At 41.2% G+C, this 22175-nt stretch overlaps 2 protein-coding genes across 4 annotated transcripts in view; one reads left to right on the forward strand and one right to left on the reverse strand.

The window, feature by feature from the left end:
- The window catches only part of ZFHX2 (zinc finger homeobox 2), a 57037-nt gene that overhangs the window by 2360 nt on the left and 32502 nt on the right, over positions 1–22175 (reverse strand). For 2 of the 3 annotated variants that reach the window (XM_072150655.1, XM_072150658.1), the window contains 4 exons: positions 15792–15992; positions 15436–15529; positions 11092–15285; positions 154–5041 (listed from right to left, as the gene is read on the reverse strand). In XM_072150655.1, the coding sequence (XP_072006756.1) occupies positions 4239–5041; positions 11092–15285; positions 15436–15529; positions 15792–15992 (5292 nt within the window). In that variant the 3' untranslated portion in view covers positions 154–4238. The remainder of the gene's footprint in view (positions 1–153; positions 5042–11091; positions 15286–15435; positions 15530–15791; positions 15993–22175) is intronic. The other variant, XM_072150661.1, reaches the window with a different exon arrangement.
- Positions 679–22175, forward strand: part of THTPA (thiamine triphosphatase) — a 73920-nt gene continuing 52423 nt past the window's right edge. Inside the window, exon 1 of the mRNA XM_072150678.1 lies at positions 679–813. The gene's annotated coding sequence lies outside the window, so the exon portion shown is untranslated. The remainder of the gene's footprint in view (positions 814–22175) is intronic.

Raw genomic sequence — 22175 nt, forward strand, 5'->3', positions numbered from 1 at the left:
TGACAGACTGCAAGAGACAACAGGGAAAGAGAGCGCAGTGACGAAGAAGGGAGAGTGCGCAGAGTAGCAGATGCATCCGCCATCGAAAAATCAGCATCTTCTCTACCCTCCCACCAATATCCAATCGTATATATTTCACCCCCACCAACTCACCCAATTCTGCTCCCTGAGGTGTGAGCTGGCAGCTGTGGGCACTGACCATCTGTGTGCGTGTTCATGCATTTGCATCTGTTTGTCTGTGCCCTGTGTGCGCATATCCGGGCAGAGAGCTTGGCAGAGAGAAAGAGTGTGTGGGGCAGAGAGATACACAGACCGGGAGTAAGTCAGCATGAGATATACATAGAAAGAGATGGGCAGAAAGAGACAGATAGCGAGAGTTGGCACAGCTACAGACGCTGGCGACGAAGCTGGCACAGACGCGGCCCCCTCAGAGATGGCACCTGGTACTTATCATTGTGCCGTAAACAGTATGCATGAAACTGAGTGTAAAAGAGCAAGCGAGCGGACAAGGATATGAAACAGAACATGGTATGAGAAAAGAAGAGGATGGCACGCCAACTCCGTAAATTGATCTCACGAATGTTGATTGTTCATGCTTCGGGAGTGCCTGACCATGGTACATATGAGTTGCGTGACAAGCATATGTGCTCTTGGGTGTATATGTCTAGTCATACCATATTACATCCTAGCGTTTCAGCAACCATGGCTAAGCCAAAAGAAATTCTATCATGTCCAAGAAGACCATCACGAGCTATTGAACAATGGCCAAAATGGAAATGACGGTGGAAGGATACCAGAGGCCTCCAGATAACGGTGAGATAGAAATGATTCCAAAAATTAACAATGTATCATTAGAACCACACGCAGGGAGGGACAAGCTTGATGGTTTGATGTATTCTCAATCTTTACCCATGTGGCGTGAAGGAGAGACAACATCCTGTTGTCGATTTATTGTAGACATAATGATTTACAAAACACACAAACAACATATCGACATTTTAAGTTTCGATTTTTATATTTTTTTTTAACCATTTATACATCACTCTGAGGAAATCTTCAAACTCTTTGCATGCGACAATCCATGTTAGGTGAGCAGCTGGTCACTAGATAGGCTAAAAGATACAGGAAGAGCATGGGCTACGTCCTTCACAGAGCTGGCATGATGTGCTCTCTGAAGGTCAGATTTACGGCTTTGGTGCTAGTACGTCTGTTTGGTTAGTATAACAATCCCGGTTATGTATAATTCTATAACTTGCAGGATCTACAAAGGCAGTAAGCAAGTTCAAGGCCCAATCTGTGCCACCCTTTGTGTATATGGTACTGTTATAACCTTCATCTCAAAATATTTCATTTTGGATAGGAAAAATGGGTATGAGAAGAAGACAATAAGAATATGTAGGCAGGTAAGATGGATGGATAATAGGACAATGGATTCTTATTTATTCGACAGCTTTTGAGGGGATAGTAAATAATTGGTTCTCGGGTGGATAAAAAAGGTCTATTGAATTTTAGAAATAAACTGTACAAATGTGCCATGTATGTGAAATAGTATTATAATTTATTGGCTGCATTAGCATATTTAAGTTTGTCAAATGTTAGGCAAGGAAATGGATATTTAAGACCATCATATTTAGCCATACATTTTCAATGCATGCACACAGCTAGTGAAAACTATGAGAAAATGTCATGATATTCATTTAATGGGAACACCACTTAAGTGGAAGAATAAAATATTTTGACAATAGGGCGGTGTGTAGCAAACATTATTTTCCTCAATCATACATTAGTCAAACATTGCAATTTGATAAAGAACTTCCAATGTGATATGTGGTTTTAAGGTATAAATTTTAGTCTGTAATAAATATTAATAGCACTGATAAATGGGATGGCTTTCATGTTACATTATAAAAGTCTATTTACGCATTCACATTCATACAAATATAGGGGACTTCAGAATTGCACTGAAAAAGCTGCAAGCCACGAGCATTTCCATTCTACGATCAGTCTACTGCAGGCTTTGCGCATTATCAGAGATCCTCTTGTGTCTTGTGCTTTGTTTAGACTGATAGCAATCTTGTGATAATGGGATAACGGGACTTGTTTTTGTCTATAACTGGCTATACATATGAAAAATGTTGTAAATTATGTAAATGTTTTTGCTATGCTCTCTGTTTTTGGCCTTTGGTTAGTTAGTCGCCACTTAGGATAACTAAATGAATCAAGTGAATACAAAACAATAAAAACATTTTTTGGTTAAGATTAATATATACACATATTTGTGAACCAATAACTTAGGGCGCTTGCTCATTTATTACTACAATTAATGTTTGGAGTAGGGGGACGGTATAAGCAATTTTCATATAATTTTCAGGAGTCGCTACAGAACAGGTATAATTAGAAACGCGTTTGGCAAGAGTAAAATAAAATCTGGCATGGAAAGGTATCTGGTTAGTGGTAGAAGGGTGCAATGGAGCAAGGTTATTATGAAAGTTGAAGAATGAGACAGTAGGAAATGTTATAAGACATTTGTGATATATGATTGGCAGGAAAGTTTAATATAGCTTGAGAATGATTGCAGAATCGAAAGTATCCAGTAGTTTATAGAATATGTGTTCAATGCAGCGATTTTTAAATTCATGTGTATCTCATGAGGAAATGGGTAATTTTTGGTCTCGTTAATGTACACTCATGCTATATCCATGTTAATTTTTAAAACTAGTAGCCAATTTAATTGTATCTTATCTTGCCCATCCACCTTAGAAAGCTATTGACCAAACACACAGGTTTACGTGTTTCAAATGGGCAAAGAGGCATAATACACGAGCATGTGTAAATCTAACATGCCTAAGCCCCCCCCCCCCCATCTGTTATTGGAGAGAGTTAGGATACCCCATTCTTAAAAGGCAGCTGGCTAGCCTCACAGAAATCAGCAGCCAGACCATCTTATACGTAATACGTGTGAGACGAGGATCAAGACAGTTACACAAGATAAGAAAAAAAGGAAGACTTAGAACGGTGAGGAAATGTTTGAAATATGAGAAAAGTTAGAGATGGTTATTTCAGAAGTGTTAGTAACCCTAGCTAGACTGTTCAGGTAGGGGAGTCCACACCAAACACATGCCCGTTTATGTACTCTGATGTAGATGCCATGCTGCTCTGAGTGATGAACTAAATGTAGTGACACAGCATTTTCTGTAACCCATAATACATATCGGTGTCCATTTTAGATGCCGATCTTCCCATCCATCTTTTTTTCATTTTTTTGGTGTGATCATTTTTTCACTTTTATGTAACTTTGGATTCAAAAGGTTGTAATTATTTTTTTTGTGTTTGGTACTTTTACTTGAATTTCCTTGTTTGGTGGTTTAATATCCCAATCCCACCCTCCCAACCCCCAAAAAAATTTCCCCAAGCTTAAAACATTGAGAGTGAGGTATGGGGAGAGCGATACAGGGGAGCAAGGGAGTGAAAAATGTCCCTACCCCCAAAACCCTACCCAGAGATAAAGCCCTTCCCTTGTCCCCTCCACAAATGGTTAAAGCATCACAGCGAGAGTTCTTGGAGTGCGCTAACACCCCCTAGTATTACAAAGTTCAAGTCACTGGGTGAGAGGTGCTGTATTCCACATCTGAAATAAAATTTCCAAAATCTCCATGTACACACATGTGTACATGCATGTGTGACAGCAGAGCGGCCATCGCCTCTTGTTTGGTTCCATGAGTCTTGGAACTTTTGGTTATAGTAAGTTTTTTTTTTCCCCTCCCCCTGTTCATTGGTTTATTGTTCAGTCATTCCCTCTCCCTAAGTCAGGGAGTTTGGGTAAAAGTTCATAGACAGGGGAAAGTCACTCTTGTTTTGGCACCAGGTTCAGGAAATGCAGAAAAGCTTTGGGTTCTCAGTTTTTCTATGCCGAGGTTTTAGGGTTTTTCATTTTTCTTTTTGGCCTGCGTTGTGATGTATATCTTTGTGTATACGTCCCTGCTGGAGAGACACACATACAAGCTGGGGAGACAGTCGCGAGAGCAGGGAAAGTGTCTCCCCAGCAGGTTAAAGGGTGGGGAAGCATCCTTGAGTGAGGGAATGCTTCATTTGTAACAGACAGACACAAATAGGGATACAATCACATAAAAAGGGAAGAGACACAAACACTCTAGGTGGTAAATGAAACATACACAAGAAGTGAAATAAAATAGAGAGACAGCCTTAAAGCTGAAGTGTGAGACAGCAGTAAAGTGTCTCTATAAAGCCATGAGTACAGAGGTAGCAGCACTCTTTGGCCTGAGTTGAGGTATTGCAGAGGATGCTCCATCACTGCATGCACTTTGCGTGCGGTGCTGCTGTGACCTCAGATGTTGGCTTCGAGCTGCGGGACCCTGCAGTAGTACTTGGCAGGAGAGGCAGTGATAGGTACACACCCTCACTCTAAGGGGAGGTGGATGTGGAGGAGGGCCAGTGTAACAGCCTGCCCTTTGATGAGCTTCTGCCTCTCCCTCTTCATCATAAGAGGTCTTGCAGCGTTGGCACTGGTACCTAATGGCCACATCCACCATTGGAATATCTTCATCTTCTAAGTCATCATCTCGCTCCAAACCTTCTTCCTCTGCCACTGTAGATTCCCGATGCCCACTGCTTTCACTTGTAGCTTTCGTCTGGGAGGCCTCTGGCTTACGGGATGACGGTGTCTCTGGAGCAAGTTTAAGTGGTGCTGGGAGCAGCCCTAGAAGTGTGTGGGGAATTACAGGGTTAATTGGAAATAGACGCTTCTTTAATCCATATAGCTGTTGAAAGTATGGGCCTTGTATTTGGGGGGTGAACAAAGGAGTGTTAGCTGGAGCAAGTGAAAATGGCATAAAAGGTGCCCCCATCAGAGGAGCAGCCTTCAAAGCCGAGGGACCAGTGGCCTCAGAGGTTAATGCAGGTTGTGAGGAGTCCTTAGTGGTATCACTAGTAGTGTGTGAAGAAGCAGGGGCAGATGGTGCTGCACGAGGCAGTAAAGCTGGAGGTACAGAAGAAGTCATCCCAATGAGACTAGGAGGAGGACCTAAGATTAGAGAAAAATTCATGATGAGTGAAGTGGGTCATAATGTTTTAAAATCAATGTTATTAAAAAGAAGGAGAATAAGCAGTAAGTGAAGCAGGTGTAAAATTGTGGTTCCAAAGACTAAATCATCCACCCTACTCTACGTCTTTTATATCTTGAAACAGAAAATGTAAATTTTTGTTAGTAAGAAAAAGGTGGAAGCTGAAGTGTTGGCTGATGGTAATTTGTGCCTGGAAAGAGGAACTTTTGCCTATTGGGATATCTTTGTTATCCTCCCAATATAACACTTTTAATTTTTACTAACAGCAGTGTCCTGTTTCTCTGTTATTTCTGCTAAAAAAAATTTATTCACAGCTAGGTGTTACAGTACCAAACTGTGAAATGCCCCTTTGACATAGGAAGGGTGGCCATCAGTTGTTGATTTATTCATTTATTTTTTAGGAAAAAATAACAGAGGAATAGGATAACATAGAATTTATCTATTTAATAAAGTAGTTGTCCCAGGATAGATGATGGGTCCTCTTAAAATGTTATGGAATTATGCATTTACAGCCCATGCAATATGGATATATTGGTTAAAATATATGCAGCAAACACACAAGTCCAATATTACCAGTGGCTAAAAGTGATCTCTCTATAGTTCTAAAAATCACTAGATAGTTTGTTTTCCCACAGCGGTTTATAAAATGAGAGCTGAGCTCTGATTGGTTGGCATAAGCATCTAGAACAATTTTGGTCTCAGACAAATATGATTAATCTCCCCCATAGAGTCTATGGGGAACATTTTTCAATCTAATACAAAAACGTATTTTCATTTGTACCAAGAATATGTGTAAACTGAAAATGGAGGGAGGTCACAATTTTTGAGGCATAAACAAAGCCCTCAAATAAGATGTGTAAAGTAACTGTACACATTTTTAAACTTCTATCATTAGACACCTGAATTTGGTAATTGGCAACTATTACTATAGATTTGATGTGCTATTACTTGTGAAAATGGTTTATGTTATTTATTAAAAAAATTATAATAATAAGTTCTATCACTGATATAATAGGCAAAACAGTGAAGTGAGATCATTCAGCACATCATTCTTCATCACTGCCATTGCACTTTGTAGTTGATGTCATATATCCATTGGTTTGGTTTCATTTTTTTCTGTCATCTCTAGAGACATACCAGGCACAGTAATGCTCCCTATGGGCAAGTTCTCCTCACACGTTAGTCTTCAGTGAATTAAAATAGACAATAGCATTTCATCCAGTGAAATTTAACAAAGAAACATTGGTGGGGGCATTTATCAGATCTTGTAACTTGACGCACTACCAGGAATTGTGCTCATTTTCCCCCTTATGCCACCTCCATGCCAAGTGGGTGTGTAGGGATGAGGAAGTGGTCATGTCAGGCTAGTGGCACACCTATAAATGTAATTCTACGTCAGGCCAGACCAGGTATGCACGTCAGATATATATGGACCAGCATATAATACATTAAAATGTTAAAGAGATCATGCATCCTTCACACTCTGTCACTGAATATGTATGGCTAGTCTGATGGACTTAAAGGAGGACATATCAGGGTTGTGCGCCATTACTTCCTATGGAGAGGGGCAGGGGTGAGCTGCCGTTGCCCGCTATGGTACGGAATATAGCCTAAAGCTGAGCTCTGACTGGTTTCCATGGGCAACTAGAACAGATTTTCCTCAGAAACTCCTCCATGATGTCTATGTGCTCTTAAAAATGTCGTATGAATATGAGTTGACCTTTTTATAGTACCATTTTAATGGACAACTAAGTACATTTGCCTACTGGATAAAACGTTCGATTTCATGTGCCTAATTACCATAAAAAGTCTCCCACATCTGTAAATTGGAGGTTTCTACTTGTCTAAGCGGCCTACATGTGATTCCCAGGTTTATTTCATCTACTATTCTACACCAACAGTGCCAAGGAGGTCATCGCATTACTAAAATTTTACACTACGGTTGAAAACTTAAAGGGGTATCAATTGTAGATAGACTTCTGTAATAGACTTTTTCCATTAACCCCTTACCGACTACGTTATACGCCAGGTGCGGGTGCATGGAGAGGGCTCACGGGCTGAGCCCTCTCCATAGCCTGTAAGTGCTGCATATTGCATGTGTATTATCCATGTACTGTGACATCACTGTATGTATTATCCCTGTACTGTGTCATCGCTGTGTATATTTTTCCGATCCGGGTGTTAGTGCCACGTCAGGGCTGTGATATCACAGCACGACACCGGCACCAGCGAGACCCGGTGTCCCGAAATCTTCTTCTGACGCACCGCCGTAGAAAGGCGTACGCGTCAGAAGAAGTACCCTTAATGACCGCCGTAAAAAGCCAATAGGGCGGTCATTAAGGGGTTAAAAAGTCACAAAAAACTACACCTCCCAAAGCTCTGTACACCAGAGTATAAAAAAAGTTATTAGGGCCAGAAGATGGCAAAAAAAAAAAATTTTTGTAATTTTTGTCAATGAATGAAAACATTATAAAACCTTACAAATTTTTTATTCCCGTAATCGTACCAACCCAAAGAATAAAGTAGGCATGTCATTTGGGGCGTACAGTGAAATCCGTAAAATCCGAGCCCACAAGAATACGGCGCGAATGCGTTTTTGAAGGAGGGGAGTGAAAAGTGAAAATACAAAAACGAAAGAGGGCTGTGGCGGGAAGGGGTTAATATTCAGTAGGGCTGTCACAATGACTTTGTGGTTCAGAATAATGGTAATGGTGATCCAAATGATTATATGAAGCACCGTATACATTCTTTTTATTGTTATTTCCCTTAGATACATACCACAATTAAAAGGAGCTGCTTTTTCATCTTGATACCAAGTGAAAAAATCACACATGACTACTTTACGGTGAGTGACATTGTATTGAAAGTTTGATCACAATTGTCCCAATAAGCAAGCATACTTTCCAATCCAACATCAGAAGTGAAGAGTCCAAATTGCAAACTATATTGTAATTAATACAATCTGGGCTCAAAACCCACTGGGTATCGTATGGTTGCCGTTTGTCTTGCATGAAGGTGCATCTCTCCTAAGCATTTTTAAATCTGATAGGGAAAATATTCTAAAAGGGACAATTTAAGATTGTTTTCACCTATTTAGGTAGAGGAGCAGCCATGACCCGAAATGGAAAATGAAAAGTGGCGTGCCGCGTTTGTAATAGGGCTGTGGTTTGAACATTTGAACTATGATATCATTAAGACATAATTACACAATCAGCTGATTGCAGAAGGGCCTGCAGTGACCCTACAACCCTACTCTGAACGCACAGTAAGGCATCCACTATGGAAGTACCCCCATGCCATGCAGTATTAAAGACTCCATTAATACTTTTGCCCAGAAACCAGTCTTAAAAGGAAATCTACCACCAGAAAGAAGCATTGTAAACCAAGCACACTTACATGAAGAAGGTGTGTGCCCCCTCTGGCAGGATCTGCTTTTCTTTTAGCTTCTTAAGCCCTTGTTTTAGGGGGAAAAAAACTTTTTTATGCAAATGAGATGAGGAGCTCCGGGCTTTAAACTTTTTTCCTAAAAACAAGGGCTTAAGAAGCTAAAAAAAGAGTGGATCCTGCCAGAGAGAAAACACACCAGTATGTACCGTATATACTCATGTATAAGCCGAGTTTTTCAGCACAAAAAAAAAATGTGCTGAAAAACGTCCCCTCGGCTTAAACACGAGTCTATTATAAAAAAAAAACTTCCCCAGTTAAAAAAAATAAACTTAAATACTCACCCTCCGACGTCAGCGCGGCCTGTCTTCTTTCTTCTCAGCGGCTCCTCTTCTCTCTTCTGGCATTGACGCGGCCATGTTTTCTTCATGGCCGCACATACGTCAGCAGCGGCCGCGTCATAGTATGCGCCTGCTAGAAGAAAAGATGGCCGTGTCCATGCCGGAAGAATGAAGAGGAGCCGCGGAGGAGAAAGAAGACAGGACGCGCTGACATCGGGAGGGCGAGTATACAAGTTTATTTTTTTAAGGTCTGTGGGGGCAGGCTGCTGTATACTACTAGGGGCTGGCTGTATACTACATGACGGCTGGCAGGCAGTATACTACTGGGGGCTAACAGGCTGTATACTACAGGGGGCTGGCAGGCTGTATACTATTGGGGGGGGGGGGGTTGACCAATGCATTTCCCACCCTCGGCTTATACTCGAGTCAGTAGTTTTTCACAGTTTGTTGGTAAAATTAGGGGTCTCGGCTAATACTCGGGTCGGCTTATACTCGAGTATATACGGTAAGTGGGCATGTTTTACAATTCTTCATTCTGGTGGTAGATGCCCTTTAAAGGAAATCAACCATTTGATTTAAAGCATTATGAGCCAAACATATTTTGAGAATGCTGTAAATACACTGATGCAAGATCATATCCTGTTTAATCCCGGAGTTGAGTGGTTTTGCTGAAAAACCTTGGGAAAGCTGAATTGCACAAATTACACAGATCTTGTATTACACATGGGGCTTATTCCAGACAAGACTAATCAAGCTGAGCTGGATCACTCAAACACAGCAGCTGAGGGATGGTGCAGCAATTGATTATTCTGCCTTCAGGCACAACCAAGGGATTACTTCATCAAGTGAGCAGTGCATTAATAATAAGGAGAAGCGCTGAGCTAGCCACAGAAGGGACAGAGCTTCATTATCATAATTTTAGAATAGTTTTTTCAGCAAAACCACACAGCACAGGGATTGACCCAGATATGATCCTGCATCATTGTAGATACAGCATTCTCAAGGTATGTTTGCTTCATAATGCATCAAATCAAATGGTAGGTTTTCTTTATGGTTGTTGTGACAGGTTTTGTGACAATGGTGCAAAATATGTTAACATAAACGGTTTTTCTATTAACGGTTTTTCTTCATTCTTTTTTCATCTGACTCGGCCAATGTCATTCTTCTCACATTGACAATGACATACGTAGACTACATGGTTGCGGACACAAAGTCCTCATCATCTAGTGAGAAGGCGGAATCATGCAGGAAAGATTTTGGTGCACATGATTTCAGTGATTCGTTTTTCAGAAAAGTGGTTTTACAGGTGAGGTAAGATTTTACTGTGACTAATCTTCTTTCTGTAGTTCTACATTTTTTTTTATGGGAAACCTAGTGAGGAGGTGGTGCATGTTAGTTAAGTGAATTCTGTAGTATATTAGAAATTTGTACTTTATGGCTGACTGTAGTAGTCTAGTAGTTAGGACCTTATCCATATTGTCTGATAAATAGCATTAGTAAAATCTATTTTTAAAAAATTCTGATGTACTTTTTTTGTGCAAATTATCTCACTGTCAAAATGTATCTCTTAGCCTACCTGCACATGGGGTACTCTTGTTTTTGTCCATATGCTATCAATTAATTCAATGGGTAGTACATGAACAATTGCATTTTCGATGGGCTCATAGACAAAGTTGTGGTTTCAACAGCCCTGTGTGTGATCCGAATACACAAAGTGCAGATCCTATTCTTGCCTGAGCTTGTGGTTAAGGCAATCTTCTCTACTGTCACTTGCACATGAGTGGACCCCACCCACCAATGACTCTGCAGCAGCACAGAAACGGGCAGTGTGGACATATGCTGAGGCCGCATTTACACACATGTAAGAAAAAAAGTGAGCCCCACAAACTAGTGGATTTAAAAACAAAATTGAAAAAAAAAAAAAAAAAAAATATGAAACCAAGGAATTTTTTTTACAGCGACCAGTGACTCCAATTTTGAAGTTAATACTACTGCAGATGGGTAGGGTTAAATGAGGCAGCCTAACTTAATGAACAAAACCTTTTAGAGCCCCTAAAAACTCAGCGCACTGATATAATGTAATGCAGCAAGATACAGCATTTCTAGATAATGTAATTGATATTGTGGTACCATTGTTCATGTTTTTTTTATGCCATACCATGAAAAAAAAGTGTTTTTACCGAACGTTAAAATCTTATTGTAGCTGGCCTTTTCAATTTTTAAAATTAACCGTTACAACCTAATTCATCTTTTAAAATATTCCCGATTTTCAAATTGTATTTTACCTGTGTTGAAAGTTGCCAATCCACCGATTGGTGCAGGTATGCCCTGACCAGGCATCAGCAATGGTGTGAGCCTCTGGATTTGAGGCGTCACTGTGGCAGGACTCTGGAAGTTGAGAATCTGTGAGGCTGGTTTGCTTTCGGAAACAGGAGCTACTCCTCCACCTGGGTGAGTGTCCCGGTAACGGCTTTCTTCCTTTAGTTGCTGTTGTATTGATACACGTAGTCTTGCAATATGCTGCCGGGAGAATATGTGGGCACGGCATGGGATGGTAGGCCCATATTTTACATTACAGTGGGTACATTCTGTAGGTTGAGGTCCCTCATTTGTAGAGGCTGTACCAACTAAACCCTGTAGTCTGGCTTTTTTTTCTTTGGCTCTTGCATTCTGGAACCAAACTTGCACAACTCTTTTCTGCAGTCCAATCTCTCCCCCAAGACAGTCACACTCTTGCATGCTTGGAGTACGATATTCAGCGTAACAGGCCTTTAGTATCCGTAACTGCAAACTACTCATTTGGGTACGGTAACGTCTTGCTCCAGAAGAACCCAAAAATCCTTCAGAATTTAAAGCTCCTTTACCAGGACTAGAAGGTCCAGGATCTGAACTTGATGAATCACTAATGTCTCCTCCTTGTGGACTGTGCATAAGAGATTCCATGTTTTTTGTGGCTTCTTTCTCAACAAATTTTTGGTTATTTCTGTCTTGGTTCTCTACAGTTTGGTTCTCAGTTGTTTGGTGGTCTGAAGGTATGACTTTAGCGATATCAGCAATCTCAGGAAATAATGGTGTCGACGTTTTTTCAGGCTCTACGGGCTGCCCTCCTAATGGCTGGGAAGAAATTTGCTGACTTGCTATGGAATGCAATTTAACATCTGGGGTTGATGGCAATAAGATTTGAGGTGCAGGCTTGGCTGTGAATGACGCCAGTAGTAAACCTTGTGAAGGTTGGGAAGTACTTACAAGGCTAGTAAGTACTTGGGCTGGATTGACAAGGCCAGTAAATGTTTGGTTTGGGTTCACCAAGCCAGATAACGCTTGAGGCGGGTTGACAAGGCCAGGCAAAGCCTGAGAATTAGCAAGATTAGTTATAGCTTGTGAAGGATTAACTAAACTTGGCAAAACATGTGTGGCACTTAGTATTCCCGAAAGTGCCTGACTGACCAAAGGCTTTGTAACTGGAGCCGTTGTAACACTGCCAGTAGCTGAAGGTTTAGGTAGTATTAAAGAACATGTAGTTTGCACAGCCGATGAGCCCGATTTTGCTGGTAACTGGGGCACCACTTGGCTTGGAGGTGCACTATAGTAGTAATTTGCTCCTTCTCTTTTTGACCCTTCAGAATCATCTTGCTGTTTGGGAGCGGAAGATGATGGCACTCCCCCTCGGTACTGACCTTTACGCTCACGAGCTCTTGTATTCTGAAACCAAACTTGAACTACTCTCTTCTTTAAACCTACTTCAAGAGATATACGTTCTAGAGTACTTCGTGTTGGGTTGGAATCTTGCAGATACCATCGATGTAAAATATCAAGTTGTTCTGGCAATATTGTGGTCCTTAAACGCTTGTCTCGGGGAGGCTCATCCCCACCTTCGCTACCAGTTGGAGACAGGCTCTCTTCCTCATGTTTTCTTTTTCTAGGACAGGTCACATCCCCAGTCCCAGCTGGAATAAGGAGAGAGAGATCCATTAGAGGTGCTGAGAGAGGCCCACTACTTGTTACGGTTTTGTTTTGGTTCTGATCAGCCAAAACTGAAAGTGGTGGTTCATTTTGTTCACTCGGTTCTGCTGCTTGATCAGTATGATCAGTCTGTTTAGCGTTCCCTTCATCATCTTTAGGTGACACAGTATTTTCTTTAGTGACTGCAGTTATGGGTTCCATTTGGTCTTCTACATCACCACTTTGCTCATTTTCTTGTTCATTTTTCTTGATTTCATTCTTTTCTTGGTTGCTGATGAGGTCAGGCATAGGATCTTCTTTTTGTTTAGTTTTATCTGTTTCCGCTTCCTTTTCTTGTACTTCAGTTGTTTCTTCAATCTGATCTTTATAGCACATTTTTAAGTGACGAATAAGCTGAAATATACAAGGGAACGTAATACTACACTTTCGACAAGGTGGAATTCTGCTATTGGCAGCTGGGCGTTCCCCTGGTTGACCAAGAATAAGAGGGGGTGAGGGAGATGACCCAGTTTCTGCAGCTTGTTTTCGTGCCTTTTGACGAGCATTTTGAAACCACACAACCACCACTCTACCAGAAAGGCCCAACAACTCTGACAATTGTTCTACCTCACTATCTCTTGGGTATGCACTGGATTCAAAGAAGCTATTCAAAGCCTGGGTCTGAAACTCTGAAAATTTTGTACGTGAGAAACGACGATGACCAAATCGATCAAGTCGCAAACCTTCCTCTGTTTCTTCTTCTGGATTCTCTTGAATAATATTCTCTTTTTGCTTATACCAGTGTTTAATAGTTGCAGGGGACAGTCCAGTCTTATCAGCTACCCACAAAATTTGTTCTTCAAGCAAATGGCCTGGAAAATCGAAAAGACTTTGCAGGAAACTGAGCTGTTCAATTGTAACACCATGCTCAAGTATAGCTTCTTGTTGCTCCATTTCTTTAGCACACTGAGAAAGCTGAGAATTAACAGAAAAGTCCAGAGGAGTTACTGCTGACCCTGTCATATCAGAATTAGTTCCAGAAGGGTTGTGGCTATCATAGGTACGGCGAAAGTTGGCAGCATAGCGACTCAAAGCTTCAAATGGAAGTAAACGCTGGTGCATGTGCTCTTCATGTGTTTTAAGGATCAGTCTATTTGAGAAAAGTTTGCCACAAGTACCACACTGCAATTTCTCAGTGCAAGGAGCAGATATTGTTTCAAGTGGTGGAGCAGGAGGCCGTGGCTGAGGCGGTGCCTGGGAAGTTAATGGCTGTCTCCCCTCATTATATTGCGTGACTAACTCGAAGCCAAAATTTTCTAGCAAAGCTCGTGCTGCGGACCCTGTGGGGTCTCCAGAAACCTTGGAAGAATTTTCTGGATTCTGTGAAGTACTTGTTTCTCCAGTGGCTGCATCACGCTCATCTGGAATTTTTTCATCTTTCTCAGTTGCTTGTCTGGGAGTTGCACTTGGCTGATCCCCTTCATCTTTGATAGGCGGAGGCTGCTGGGCTCCTCCAAAGGGTAGTAAAGGAGCTGAACTCCCATCTCCAGTGACTTTGAGCTCTTGAAGGTAGAATGGAAGGAGAAGTTGTTGCTGTTGACGCTGGAGTTTCAAAAGGGTTTCTGGTATAAGTGGAAACGAAGGAAGTAAGGATGGTGTAAATAGTGGAGAAGGCTGGACAAGTGGTGGTCTAGATAAATCCATTGAAAGGGACATTGGCGGAGGAGCAATGGTAGTAGGTAATAGTGGGACACCCATGCAATGTCCAAGTTGCTGTTGTCTCTTCTTAGTAACATCAATTCCTTGTGCATCAGTTGCCTCTCCTTTACTGTCAGGAATTGTTTCACTTTTAATTCCAGAGTCTCTTTGAGGCTTTTCTGAGGAAGTCTTGGCAGGATCCTGCTTTGAGCTCCTGGATCGGGTTTGGTGTAGTACAGATCGCATGTGGATTTCTAATGTTGAGCTTTGGTTGTATGATACATGGCACACTGTGCACTTGTAAGGTTTGTCTTGTCCCGTCTGCACACCATGTCCCGTGGTTCCTACTCCAGACTCGCTTCTGGTGGAAAGGCAAGGGTCAAGAGAGGCTTTACGCACTTTGTGCAAGTGAGATACAGAGTTATAATGTACAAGCAGTATATTTTTTTGGGTAAAGGACTCCTTACACACAACACATTTATGAGGCCTTGAAGGATCCATAAACTTGTCCATGGCAAAGTTGGCAGTTTTTCGGTATATAGATTGTTGAGGTTGAGTAGGTGTGTTTTCCTGTGAGCCTTTTCTCTCCTCCTGCTCAAGAATATCCACTTCACGGCCACGTCCTTCACACGCTTGCTGAATATCAGATGGACTTAGTTCAGAGTGATCCTTTTCCAAGTGTGTTCTTAAATCTTGAGAATTTTCAGAAATCAGGGGACAAAAAGGACACGCAGTTTCATCTTGTGCTTTCTCATTATCGCCAACACCGTCTACAGCCTCAGCAGGGTTTGTGGAATTGTCACCAGGGGATTCTGGAGGCGAAGATTCTGCAACTTCACCTGTGCAAAAATACAAAAATAGTCAGCTGGGGAAAAAAACAAAAAAAAACTGCTTTTGAAATGACACATTATCAAACCACAAAGTGACTTGGATCGAGACACAACAGACAAAGTGACACTGGGGTACAAACATGAGGTTATGATACTTACTGGAAGGTGCATTCTCTGTAATAGGTGGATCGGGTTCCTCAATCACTCTCAAAGGAATAAGTCTGGTCCTAAAATTGATATTAACTTTTTGTGCCTGGAAAACATTACATAACAAGTTACATAGCAACAAGAGGCAAATCCAAAGCTACTACGGCCCCACAACAATCATAAACTATTTATAATGCTGTCTCCTTCAGTCACACGGGCCTAGTTGCAGCTTCTACTTCAACATTGTCTGTAGTTATCCCACAATCATCAATGTAAAAACAAATTTATGGAAACCATCTATAAAAGTTAGGTCCACTAGTGACCATTTGAGGTTCACATTAATTCCCCTGTTTAAGCAAAATACTCACCACCTGTAACAACTTCTCCACACATTCCGACACTACATTGTGTCCGTGTCCCAGATGCACTCGCAGATTTCCAGTTCCTGTTAACTTTTCTTGGCATAATGGGCAGCGAAAAGTAGGCTGCAGAGCATGCTGAGACACAGCATGACTTTGGACCTGTTCTTCAGAGGGACTAACATAAGCACAGAATGGGCAGCAAAAAACCTATGGGGTATAAAAATAAGTCGAATTTATAGCACATTTCAAACACAATATAAATCTTACATAAAAATTTTTGCAAAAGAAGCAGGTTCTTGTGGAGTTTTTCAGATGCATGAAAGGGTCTTTCAAAATTCATATTGTATACCGTGTTTTACAAATGCACCATGTGTCCATATAGCATTAAGGGGGTTTTTCAAGACTACTACATTGATAACCAATTATTAGTGCTGAAAATTAATAAGTTTTGAGGATTTGCTAACCCTTATTGTTTACAAGGTCCATCAGCTCATTGATAGGAGGACCAATGGTTGGGTCCCAAAAATTTTTGCCTCTTTATGATTGTACACCAACCTTTGAAGGTGGACGTCACAGTTACCTAGTCTAGAGAAACATATTTTGGTGGTGCTACAGTGTCTCCTGCTCTTGCAAAGATCGCAGGTCTCTAATTGTCAAGGACAGCATAGAGAGAAGCATTGAGAGAGGGTAAAAGTGGTTTATTAGACGTCTGTCCCCACAGGGATTAGATTAATTCCTCCTATAAACTGTCTTTCTTACAGTTGCCCCAACAATGGAAAACTTGTGAAGGAAAAAAAAAAGAATTTTTTTTTTTTTTAAATAAAAACAAAAACTGTAAATGTCCCGCATGGGTCTTTTATGTGATTAAATGTATACAATTATACATTAATATTTCCAAATGAAAAAAACATTCACACAAACCATCGCCCTAGTTTCCCCATTTACCCAAAACTTTACATATTACATATGAAAACACCTTCAAAATACAGGGAATTCATTATCCTTAATTAAAATTTTTAAATATGCCAGAAAAATGGCATCGAAGCCCTGACATAGTCACAATTGCAAAGGGGCAATGGATGGCAGGGAAGTGGGCTGGGGGGCATTTGTGCCCTATTCCCACGCATTCGCTACAACTAACAAACTTACATGGAAACGTACCATCGGTTCTAACGGAATAGATAGATTCCATTCAAGGGGTTTAGTTTAGTAAGTATCATCAATATCAAAATCTCAGAAATTCCATGAAAACTCAACAAGTTTCCTACCCCAATTAATCTCACTTATAGCTCATGTTCACAACAAGGTCCAATCTCTCCTTTGCCTTTAAAGTAAAATATACTCTCACAAAATACTGTAATAACATTTATAAAATATTGAAGTCAGGTAATGATACAACTGACTATTATTAATATATATATTTTTTTAAAATAATTACTAGTGGGGTATGTGGCTGAAAATATTTTACTGCTACAAGTGACTTGATGCCCAGGCTTCTTGATGTATCCGGCACAACATGGGGGTTGTGATCACTATCATACGCCAGCGCTGGAGCTCCGGCTTATGATAAATCTCCCTCATAGTGTTTATACGAGCAGATTTTACTGTGGAAGACTGCATAGACAATACAATCCAATTCCACACCAAGTTTTTTTTCACGTGGTCATCCAAATACAGCAAAAATGTTAATTGAATAATTCTATACAATGGATCATAACGGCATAAGTCCAAGTCTTTCTTCTATACTTGTTTTGGTTCCCTGTCCAGTAATGGATTTAACATACAGCAAACCTCCACTGTTACAGAGCAGCTGTGAGACCATGTAGGGAAGGCACAAGACCATGAAGCTTATGAACAGACTGAGCTTTCTAGACATTAAAAATAATTCACAAGCCAAATAACACTGAAAACCCACTGTCTGCAGCATACAGCATGCCAACACTGCAGGAACTGGAAAACAAATCCTAGTGTAAAACCTGCTGCTATTCTCATGAATACGTATGCTTCTAAACTAAAATTTTTAGGGTTCTACCACCCGTTCAGTTTTTCAGATGCAGTTTGATGCCTAAACAAGGTACCGAGTACAAGTAGGAGGAGTCGCAACTCACGCACGCCCGCTTTTGGCTCCGAAAACTGCATCTGAAAAACTGAACGTGTGGCTGCACCGTAAGGCCTCATTCACACAGCCATTGGGGGGACGTACATATGGCGAATCATATATGTCGGATATACATCCCCCATTGGCCAACAATGGGCGTGCGGCACCGTACAGTTCGATAGCCGTGAAAAGATAGGACATGTCCTACCTTTTCTTGGAATGCGGCGCTGTGCCCCATGTTACTCTATGGAGAGGGGCGGCAGAGCGCCCGCTTCCCCTCCCTGGCGCCGACACGTGCGTAGCACGGCGGGCACACATTCTGTGTGAATGTAGCCCAAGGGTGATGCCACACGTGCCATTTTTGGTCTTTTTTGAAGCATTCGTAGTTTACCGATTAGCATGTGTTTGGCTGCTTTGAAGCTGTTTTTCTAATAAGATAAACAGGTTCAAAGGAGACAAATGCATTGTAAATGGTAAAAAACGCATGCGGTTTTAAACTGACTGAAAATTCCACGTGTGGCATCACCCTCAGGGTGACTAGAAGTAGCAGAGTCCAGACCTCATGTAGTCATTGTCCATATGTCTCCAATTTGGTATTGATTCTGCATTAAAAAATAAATTTAAAAAAAGACCACAGCATGCTGAATAGCACTAATAATAAATAACACCAAGAGCTAAAATATTTCTCCTTCAAAGCATTGGTTCTATTGAAGCATATTTTAACCCCTTCACAAATGCCAAACTGTACATCCTAATTGCACAAGCCCCGTGCAGTGTCACACTGTAACCGGTTATATCTCCTGAACTGTGATACAGAACTGGAAATATCACTGTAAAAGTTGCCGTAAAAAAAAAGTCCCCCTCCAGCATGTCAGCTGAGGGCAGAAAGCACTTTGCAAATGTACATGCACCATCTGCGTCTGAATCTGCAAGATCAATAAAATTATTCTATCAAGTTAAAGGGGTTCTCAAGCCATAGCAAGTTAGGGCTATTCACAGCATAGGGCCTTATTTGCTGATCGGTGGGGTCCATAGTACCCCTGACGTACCTCGAGATGAAGAGAGCAGCCGATCACACATGATTGAAGACGAAGATTGTGCAACTGGTTGCTCCAGTAACCTTGGGCGCAACATGGATACAACGGACCCCCGTTGTTGTGATTCATGGGGGTCCTGTGGATAGGACCTAACTTGCTATGACCGGAGAACCCCTTTAAAGTCTTACATTCATGAAAAAAAAAATTGAAAAAGACAAAATTGTCATGACTAGTAAAGGGGTTTCAAAGATATCGTCCTTTAAAGAAGAGCAGAACAGAAATGCAGAAAATTGACCTGGACATTCAGGCACCAATGACCCTCGGTCACAGAGGGGTTAATGTACAGCACCTGTCTAAACACCATACATTTCCAAGTATTGAAAGGAAAGTGCAGCTTTGTTGTTTGCAGGAGGGTGGGTTTAGCAAACGTGATGGAAACGCAATGTTACCGGAGCATGTGATCAAGGTTGGAGCCTTTGGATTGAGTCTCAAAATGCAATCAAAACGCACCATTCACACAACTGTGTGCTTTACCAGGGCCGAAGTGCACCATGTAGAGAATAGAGGTGGGTGCCTCCTCTATATTTTGTGGACTGTTACTGCTTATAATAGACCTGTATGGGTAACGTGATCTAGCAACATTTTATGAATGCAGATTACGGCTCCCCAATCCCCGGATTGAAAAGAGCCTAAATGGCAATGACATGAGGAGGTCTTATGTACCCTTGGGCTACATTCACATAGCAGGTACTATTAAACCCCAAAGCTTCTGGAAGTACAGAGTTGACAATTGCCTGTCCCAGCCCCCGCAGGTATTCCTGGAAAAGCCATTAACAACTTATTTTTAGACAATATAGCATTAAAAAAAAAAAACAAAAAAAAAAAAAACAAGATTTCAGTTTCTTAAAGTAATGTAAAGGGATTGGCCACTTTTACTCATGATTTTTGTTTATGCCTGTGCTAGTTTTAGAGTCAGGATATTAGGTAATTTAGCAATATACATCCATTAAATGTTCTGAACTGCTTTCTTGAAAGGTAAAGTAAATCCACATTTCTGAATCGGCTTTTATGTCATCTGGTGCCATTTCACTTCATGAAATGGGTGGAGATAGAAATCTACCATCAAAATGCATCATGATAAACCACAGACACCTACTCATAGATCCAGTAATCTGACTGTGGTAATTTTATATTTGTTATCCATGGACTCATTCCCTCTATCAACTTATGCCAATGAGCCAGAAGGGCTCTGGGGGGACTTTAGCAGAGCCCCTCTGTGTTGTAGCTTCACCGGCTGTTACATTGTGCAGGAGCACTTCTCCCTTCTCACTGTGAGATTACAGCAGGTAGAGGGAATGGGAAGTGCTGAGTGAGCAGGGAGAAGGATGAGACCCTGGTTTATCATGCTTGCTTTTGGTGGTAGATTTCTGGAAGGTAGATTGGTCATGGACAGTTAGAGATCACATGACCCACTATCTGTGGCCTTTTTATGGACAGGAATATCTGGCTGATGAGGTAAAAAGACATTTCTGATCCAGGGGCTTTACCTTACATTTCAACAAAGATGTGCAGAAATAACAACAGATCTATATTGGTAAATTAAAAGACTGAAGGAGAGTCCAACATGTTTTAAAATTGCCATATCTACCAATTTGCACCTTTGGCTGCATTTACACAAACGTATGGTGGGCATACGTCCAGTGCAATGCAGAGCCCTCCCTTCTCCATAGAAATGCATTGCCTATGGGTTGGCACTGGGACATCTATCTTTTCCCCGTGTACAGAGTGATACACGTGCGGCCATTGTCATCTATGGGGTGGGGGCTTTGCCAATACGTCCCCCATACGGTAGTGTGAATGCAGCCTTTGTGTTCATTTTGTTGTCATACAGGTTTTGGAAGACCAATGTAACTTCAATTGTGCAGTATTTTTGATTTTGATATGGATGTGGACAACTGGTGAGGCCCATCTGTCACAATGTGCTTTAAAGAAAAAAAAAGATTTCCAGCGTAACACAAAAAACTCACACCAATATAAGGTATCATGCACAAAAGCATAGTTTGGGAAGGTGTGATTGCCATGTATTTCTATGGGTTCACACAGGGCACAAAAAAAGGGTTACGGGCTCAGCGACTGCGGTCCGTAATATGCCCCACATTGTCAAAAAATCTAAGTTCCTCTGTGTATCTTCCTAATAAACAGAAGGAAAATATTGTGCTTGGTATGCAAATGTGAGACAAATGCCTGTCATTTGCAAAAACAGTAAAACATGCAACCCAGCTTTGGCAGATAGTGCCACGGGGAAGTATATCTGTTTCTCATTTGCATGCAGGGCAGTGTACCTGCAACTGAGGACATACAAACTTTGATCTCTGTATATGGTGCTTCATTTCTAATTTAAAATCCTTTTTAATAGAACTAAGACTAGTATTTTGAATTTGACATATCTGAAAGGTTGTGAAAGAGTCTGGTACAATTTTCAAATTAAGGTTTGTCTAGAGCAGTGATTTTCAACCTTTTTTGAGCCGCGGCACACTTTTTATACTTAGAAAATCCTGGGGCACACCACCAACCAAATTAGCGCAAAATGACACTAAACAGTCATATTATACATATAGTTAATAATATAGATTCTAAATTTATTTTACTGGAACCTGGGCTTGTTTCGATAAACACAAAAGGGATATCCTGGCAGGAATGGAGGAAAGACACACACGAAGCTCTTCCTCAACAGTTCTCAGTTTCTCCCTGTTTTTAGTATATGGTGCTGATTATTATGTGGCTCATATACTGCAATATAAAGGGGTACAATGAGAAGTACTATGGCCATGAGGCCAGAGTACAAGTGCCAGCTCATATACTCAGCATATGAGCTGGTACTTGTAGTACTACAGCCTCATGACTATAGTATTTCTCATTTTACATTTCTCTGGGAAACAAAACACAGGGGGCACCATAGTTTGGGGAACTTTCCCACGCACGGGCACACAGGTTGAAAATCACTGGTCTAGAGGTTGAATAATATTGCTGCTTTTTTTTTCCTAAAACAGTGCCACACTTGACCATGGTTTCTGCTGGTATCGCAGCTCAGCAGCATAGGAATAAATGGAGATTAGTTGCAATACCATGCACTACCTATGGTCAGGAGAGGAGCTGTTTTGGGAGAAAATGGCATGTTTATCAACCCCTATAGACCTCTAAGATCTGTTGTGAGGCCACATTTATCAAGATGCCTGAACATAGTATTGTACTGTT

The sequence above is a fragment of the Engystomops pustulosus genome, chromosome 1 (assembly GCF_040894005.1).
Source record: "Engystomops pustulosus chromosome 1, aEngPut4.maternal, whole genome shotgun sequence".
Classification (NCBI taxonomy): domain Eukaryota; kingdom Metazoa; phylum Chordata; class Amphibia; order Anura; family Leptodactylidae; genus Engystomops; species Engystomops pustulosus.